General features: G+C 37.7%; 1 protein-coding gene across 1 annotated transcript in view; it reads left to right on the top strand.

The window, feature by feature from the left end:
• Positions 1–2688: 2688 nt before the first annotated feature.
• The window catches only part of HMGCLL1 (3-hydroxy-3-methylglutaryl-CoA lyase like 1), a 138097-nt gene continuing 132615 nt past the window's right edge, over positions 2689–8170 (top strand). Inside the window, exon 1 of the mRNA XM_022581539.2 lies at positions 2689–3568. Within this exon, the coding sequence (XP_022437247.2) occupies positions 3170–3568 (399 nt within the window). The 5' untranslated portion in view covers positions 2689–3169. The remainder of the gene's footprint in view (positions 3569–8170) is intronic.

Below are 8170 nucleotides of genomic sequence, written 5' to 3'. Positions count from 1 at the left end.
TATATATATATATTCTTATTTTACCTAGAGCTTCCTAGGTTTGCACTAACAGGGGTACCTATTGAGAATTTTCATTTTAATCATAAAAACAGAAAATATGTACACTAATATTATTCAAATTTATAAGTTGAAGCTTTTTGAATTTATAAATTTTAAGCATTTATGATTAGATTTAACATCAAACTACAGGCCAGCAAAAGTGCATCTATTTTCACTCCCTTTTATATGAGATTAAACATTCTTAAGATAGTCTTTATTTGGTCCTTATTATTGCTAACGGTTTTGGTATTTACAGGAATCATAATTTAAATTTTTGATATTATAGAATTTCCACATGAAATGCATGAAAATAAAACTGTATTCAATATTTTTATGTTTATAAGGTTTCTCTGTAAAAAAAAACAAACCTGTATTACTATAGTGAGCTAATTGAGATATGAAATTTTCTTTTTTTATTTATTTTATTTTATATTTTTGGCTGTGTCAGGTCTTAGTTGTGGCATGCAGGATCTTTCGTTGCAGTGCGCGGGCTCTTCATTGTGTCACGCGAGCTCCTCTCTACTTGCAGTGCTTGGACTTCTCTCTAGTTGTAGCGTGCAGGTTCCAAAGTGCGTGGGCTCTGTGGTTTGTGGCACGTGGGCTCTCTGGTTGAGGTGCTCAGGCTCAGTAGTTGTGGTGCGTGGGCTTAATTGCCCTACGGCATGTGGGAATCTTAGTTCCCCGGCCAGGGATCAAACCCTCGTCCCCTGCATTGGAAGGTGGATTCTTTACCACTGGACCACCAGGGAAGTCCCTAACTGAGATAAGAAATTTTCTAAACTTCCCCATTTAGAAAACTATTAAGCAGTAAAGTTTATATCTGGGTGTTCTTTTTCTTAACAGCAGAGAATCATACAATATCTGGCTTATCTTAGAGGTTATATTCTTCAAAAGTTTAGATTTCAATATTAATTGTCTGACTGATGACAAATAATTAAACAACTGACTCCATGATAAAATTACCTTGCTAAATTACTGTTGTTCAAATTGGGCCCTTTCAAATTCTTTCAAATATCATGTTCCCTGTTATAGAATTACAAAAAGGAGAGAAGAGTGGTAATAGGTATTGATGCAACCTCTAAGCTTCATTTCAACTGTGTTGGAAGAACAACAGTTGAGCTCTACCGAGAACAACTTATCATAGAGATTTAGGCCTATGAATATATACCTCTAAAATAGTCATGTTCAGATAAATAATAATTGGAATTTTTGGTGCATTAGAGAGTTTTAAAGGCTTCCAAGAGTTGCATGACCTCACTTTGGCAGCTCAGATCATGTTCTCCAAGTTAACTCTCCTTGATCAAAGCGATGAGAGCTATAAGATCACTTCATCCTCTTTGCCTCTCCAGTCCTGTTGCACTAAGGATCCAAAAGATCCCTCTCCCATTGTTTGTCTTTTTCTGTCCTTAACTGCTTTACGTCTATTACCAGTGGGAGTCTCACCACCCTCACAAGTATGAATGAAGGTTTGCTTATTCTGGGTGTTAATTTCCTTAAGTGTGTTTATACCATGATGTAGAAAGTAATCTGTGAATCCTTTTATGTGTAATTAGGAGCTGGTTGACTAGGTATCAGCCAGCTCCTAATTTATATTTGCTGCAGCAACCAGTGGGGCTGACTGGTACCCCTGGCCATGCCACTTGGCAGCACAAGGCTATTCTTGATGTCCGTTCAATTGCAGGTGCTGAACTCAGCTGAAGAATTTTAGAGTGGGTAGATGTAGGTGTGATTGTGAAAGAGGGGGATGCAGGGAGGTGGTCTGTTCCAGGACCATCTTCCCAACACCTCCCCACTCAAGACTAGTGCTCTTCTAATGATGTAAGGATATGTTTACACTTTTCAGTTTGAATCACTTTAGCTGCTTCAATAATTTTGTGCCCTGCGTGTCTTTAAACAACTGAACTCCATTTCAGTGCTTAACGTGTACTACCCATTTACTGACAACTGACTGACTTACTGAGTTATCTGTGACATCTCCCCTAATTTACCACCTTCTATCTTTTCTTCTTTATTAGACTGTTGTATATAAGTGTTCTAACCTTGCAAACTGCCTCAGAATATTTATTTATTTTTTTGTTCATATATTGTAAAAAAAAATTGAAGTATAGCTGATTTACAATGTTGTGCTAGTTTCAGGTGTACAGCAAAATGATTCAGATATTTTTAACTCTCCAAGAAATTTATTTTAGCATATGCCATAGATTGATATAACTGATATAATAATTTCATATAAAGAGAAACCATTGCAGAAATAACTAAGGTGGGGCCCTAACAAGGAAATAAAGGAAAGGTCATAAAGAAATTCTTCCATATGAAGACTTTGGATCTGCATCATTTATTCAAAATATAAAACCTTAATATTAGAAGCAAAGAGAAAAACAGCAAAGAAAACAATAAAACAGAAGCTTGGCATATGTAGTATAAATGTATGGGCTAAGTTATAACATACATGTGTTCTATGTTTTATATATATATATATATATATATATATAAAATTTCCCTTACAGGTTATTACAAAATATTGAGCATATTTCCTGTCTCATAATATTTAAAAATCGAGCTTTTAAAAAATATAACTATTTTTTTTGAGCAAATGGGACACTGTTGATACAGTTGGTAAAATTTGCATGGGGTATGTAGATTGGATGGTAGTGCTGTGTCAAGGTTGATTTTCTGATTTGAAGGGTTGTTTGGGTGGGCCTTAAGCCAATATGACTGATGTCTTTATTTTTAAATTTTTATTTTATATTGGAGTATAGTTTATTAGCAATGTTGTGTTAGTTTCAGGTGTATAGAAAAGTGATTCAGTTGTACGAATACATGCATCTATTCTTTTTCAAGTTCTTTTCCCATTTAGGTTATTGCAGAATATTGAGCAGAGTTCCCTGCGCTATACAGTAGGTCCTTGTTGGTTATCTTTTAAATCTGTGTGTGTATGTCAAGTTTATTATCATGAAGATAAACTCAAGTGAGTTCAAGGCCAGACGCATCTACAGTGGACGCCAAAGGCTGGGAATGAGCAAACTGCCAGACAAGAAAACGCAGACCCTCTTCCTTTGATGGAGACCTAACCCTTTCTTCCCTGTGGATTCTGAACCAGGTGAGAAGCCGGTGAGTGGGGCGTGTGCAGATGCGATCAGCCCTACTTGCTGGGTGCAGAGCGGCAGGCGCGCCATGCTGGGAATATCTCCTCCGCGCTTCGGCTCCGGGTGGCCCGCGTGCGCGCAGGTGTCTCCCGCGCGCCCTGCTCTGGGCGCTCTCGGCTTGGCGCCGCTGCAGTACACAGAGCGGGGCCGGGCTCAGCGCGCGCGGGAGGCGGAAGGCGCGCTCGGGGGCCGGCGCGGGACCGCAGCGCGCGCCCGGCCCGCATCTCTCTCCTCCCCGCTCTCTCCCATCGCCTACAGCCGCCCCGGACCTGGCCATGGGGAACGTGCCATCCGCGGTGAAGCACTGCCTCAGCTACCAACAACTTCTCCGGGAGCATCTCTGGATCGGGGATTCAGTGGCAGGGGCGTTCGAGCCCGCGCAGGTACCACCTCGCGGCCCAGGGGGTCCCCACCCTCTTTCGTCATCCCCCAGGCCTCCTCTCCCCTTCTTGTGTAGTCTCTCACCCTGGGCCCTTCCTGCGACAGTTCTGTAATGTCAAACCTCACCCCTTAAAAGGTTTCCCATCATCTCTCTGGGGTGAATTGCAGACCCACCCCTGCAGCTCAGACCCACTAAAATCCCTATCTTGGCCACGTGCAGGTCGCCTAAAGGAAACTGTTCCTTCTCTGTGTTTCCCTTGGAAGGGATGAGTCGTAATATACAGCACTCCTCCGAGGATAGCGCCCTTCTTTTCGGTTTTCTCCTGATTATTGTGTGACAAAGACGACGAATTTGTCAGAATATGAGGCGGAAAAAGGAACAAAGCCAACACAGAAGGTTGGGAAAACACGGTGGGATGAAATCATCCGTCATATCATTAATTATCCCTAATGTATTTATGCTTCAACACACTTGAACAAGCTGGGGAAAAACGGTAAATAACAGCGATTTCAGTCCAAAATGTATTCCCATGTTGATTCCTGAAAGCCCATTTTAAGACAATTATTAGGCAAGTGAGTATAGTATCCACATACTTGCGATTTAATGCACTCTCAACCGGAAATGGCAAGTAAATGAAGAAAATCTATATAAAGAAATAGACTTTTCCCTTAAAAGAGCTTAAAATTTAAAGTTTCACAAAGGAATAACAGTGATAATTGTTAAGTGAATGTGAAAACGTGGGAAAAGGGAGGGAGACTCAGGGTTTAGCTATTATTTTTTTGAATTTTGGTGGATACAAAAATGTTTATTACTGATTCATCTATGTACAAAATAATAATTTGTATTAAGCATAATATTTTAGTGGGTAAGCATAATTTAAATTTGTGTTTTAAAATCAACTATTCTAATATTAGGCATCCATTTTTCTATAGTTTTATAGTTAATGTATTTTCAGTTCAATGTATCAATATGTGGCATTGTAATTTTAGTTCTACAGATTGGAGTTCAGCGTTTGTGGATTCTCTAAAAGATACTTTGCTCCTCATTACTTAAAAGATGGCCCTGGTCATCTGACTCAAAGACTGTTGCTGACAATCAAGAAAGGGAAAATAATTCTTTATCTTCCTGTATGTTCTCTTGTCTTCTATTTAATTTTCCGGCCTTCTCATTTGATCTTTGTATTATAAAGATAATATAACCTTCATATTCACTCTGTTACAGAATCAGGAATCCTTACCTTCCAGTCCCGAAGTCTGAGACTTTATACGACTTCTGTTGCTGGGTTAATATTATTTTTCTCTCCTGCGACCCCCATATTCTAATTTTGTGGGCTTTGGGGAACATGACAGAGGCTAGACTGCTAGGTGAGGATGTCTACTTTGCCTTGCAGGGATGTGGAAACAGGGTAATTGAAAATGACTAGGATGAAAAAAAGAAAGAAAATGACTAGGATGACTGATCTAGGAATGCGGGGAATAGGGTTTTTGGACACTCATCAGCCTAATAAAGACTTTTTGTTCCTTTTTGGAGAAATAGCAATACCTTCTCCAAATATTGCTGTTTTAACCCTGGACTGCTTTAGTGAGAAACTCCTATTTATTCCTCAGACACAGCTTAAATATCACTTCTTTTGACCAACCCTTTTCTCCTTCCAGAGTTGCTAGCCTTTTTCTGTGCTCTCATGGCATTTTATGCATAGTTCTGTTTTAGTTCCAGTGTTGTGAAATGGTAATGTTTTAGGACATGTCCTATTGAATACACAGCAGCAGTGACACTGCACTCTGAAATTTACCTTCTTCTTTGGCTTGTGTTTAACAACATTGTTGCTGCTTTAAGCCCTACCTCTCTGGTTCCTCAGGCTAGAACTAGACTGGCTCAGGGGTAAATCTTCAGATTCCTCATGACTTTTTATGCACACTCACAGTTCCTCTTACTATTAGTATACCCATGTCTTCCAGATTCATATTACCATCTCTCTCTTAAGCTCCAGTCCTGATGTTCACCTGCTCACCTGACATCATCACCTGGGTATCTCAAAAGTAATTCAAACCCAACATTTGCAAAATTGGAATCACGTTCTTCTTCCCCTTCCAACCCCAGACATTCTCTAGAATTTCCTATCACAGGGTATGCCATTGCAATTCATTCAGCCCTGGAAGCACAAACCAAGAGCTCTTTTCCTTCTTTCCCCCATAACCAAAGTATCACTAAGTCCTGCAATTTTACCTCGAATTTCTCACAGATCCATCTGTTTTTCCAACTCTACTGCTGCTATCAATTTTAAAGTGGCATTCTCTCTCCAATGAACTACTAGACTCTTGCGATCCTTCAACCTATTGTTTCTACAGCTAGTTGGGAGAAGTTCTCTGTTTTACACAGAATCATGCTATTCTCCCGTTTCACAACCTTCTGTGAATTCTCATTGCTTTTAGGAATGAATAGCAAGCAAAATCTTTAATGTGTTCTTGGAAGCCTCAGGTGATCTCTTCATTGCATCTCTCTGCAGCATCCTCTTAAGCTATGTCCTCTTATCCTTGCCACTGTGTCCTTCTTTTGAGTTTTCCAATCCTCTTTCCTCTGGAAACATGATCTTTACCTGTTTTCCTCTCTGCTAGGAAGATTCTTTTCAAATAACTAACCTTGAGCTCTCAACTCAAATGTTGCTTCCTCATGAAATCTTTCCCAGACTCTCAAGGCAAGCATTTCTTGTTATCTTACTTTGCACTGTTCATTACAAATAATGTGAATTTTACATTTATTGTTGTGATCATTTTATGTTTAATTCCCTACCGGACTCTAAGTATCATAAAAGTAAGGAAAAATTCCACCACAAAATCCTCAGCAATGAACAAAATGTCTGATTAGTTTTTAATGGCCAATGAATACTTGTTGAATGAACAAATGAATGGATGTTTTTCCTTCTAGGGCATAAGCATCTCAGATTTATGCGGAATGTGAAATCCTTCATAGCACTTTTTAGGGTCCAAAACAATGATTAGCACGTTGTAATAAAATGCTAACTATTTGTTATGTGAATGCCAAAGTGATGAGAATTAAGACAGGTGTCAATAAAGTTTGGTCTTAGTGCTGTTAGATGGGTATTATTACTGTTTGTGTTTTACCTTTTTTTATTGAACTATAGTTGATTTATAATGGTGTGTTAGTTTCCAGTGTACAGCAAAGCAATTCAGTTACACATACACATATGTATATGTATCTATTCGTTTTCAGATTCTTTTCCAATTTAGGTTATTAAAAGATATTGAATATAGTTCCCTGTGCTATACAATAAAACCTTGTTGTTTATCTATTTTATATATAGTAGATTGTATTTGCTAATCCCAAGCTCCTAATTTATCTCTCACCCTGATTTCCCCTTTGGTAACTGTAAGATTATTTTCTATGCCTATGAGTCTATTTCTGTTTTGTAAATAAGTTCATTTGTATCATTTTTTTTTAGATTCCACATACAAGTGATAGCATGTGATATTTGTCTTTTTCTGACTTACTTCACTTAGTATGATAATCTGTAGTTCCATGCATGTTGCTGCAAATGGCATTATTTCATTCTTTTTAATGGTGGAGTAATATTCCATTGTATATATGTACCACATCTTCTTTATCCATTCATATGTAGATGGACGTTTGGGTTGTGTGTTATCTTTTTATAGAATCTAGTCATACTTTGATGGGGAAAGAGTTGAAAATGGATTCTGGAAGCTGTTAAAAGATTCACAGAGCTTAACTATTTCTCCACTGTTAAATCTGGCAGAGGGAATCATGGGCAGGACCCCTAAGTTTTGAAATAATTTGGCTGCAGTTGGGACAGACAGAGTGCTCTATTTTGAAAGAATACTGTGCTAGTCAATAGAAAGATTCAAAACCTAGCCCTTTTTCTGCTACCAATATATTATTAAGATAAAATTAAATATTGTGTGTGTGTAAGTACAAATATACACATTTGAAGTTTAGCAATTTATTACCAAACATAAAATGGGTCAATGTGAATTAAAGGCTTGCACTACCACAGCTCCACTAATTAAATTCTTTAGTTCTCTTCCTCTCTTTTTTTTTTTTTTGTAACTAATGGCATTGGTTTTTCAGATTTCCTTAATAGACCAGGAGGTTAAAATTGATCCTTCTATGGTTCAAGCTATCTCTTAGGGCCTGTTTTATTTTCTATATTTGTCTCTGTTAAAATGGATATGATGAAGCTGGCTTAACTCGTGGTTTAAAGTTTGGATTAAAATTTAGGTTCCCTGTAAAGTAGTCCTTCTTTGATTTCCAAGTGCTGCTTAAGCAGTAGCTAAATATCTTCATGTATTAATACCCCGTTACAGCAATAAAATTCCTAAGGATCTAAATTCTATCATAAACAACACTTAAAATATATTAGTTTTTTAAAGACAAAATTGTAGACTTTGTGAGATTAAATTTATAGTTATTTTACATTATATCCTGATCCTTTAAGTTACATTTGCTGTCAGCAAATATTATGATTCCAAGTATTTAGTGTTAAACCGTCACTTGAATTTAATTGGAATGTACAATATTTTTGCTTAAATTTAATTAAAAAATTAAAGTAACTATATGCTTTTCAGTT

The sequence above is a fragment of the Delphinapterus leucas genome, chromosome 10, assembly GCF_059928025.1.
Source record: "Delphinapterus leucas isolate spDelLeu-1000000601 "Yukka" chromosome 10, BTC_Dleu_Yukka2, whole genome shotgun sequence".
In the NCBI taxonomy this organism is placed as follows: Eukaryota; Metazoa; Chordata; class Mammalia; order Artiodactyla; family Monodontidae; genus Delphinapterus; species Delphinapterus leucas.
The sequence above is the reverse complement of the archived record's forward strand: the minus strand, read 5'-3'. Positions and strand labels throughout refer to the sequence as shown.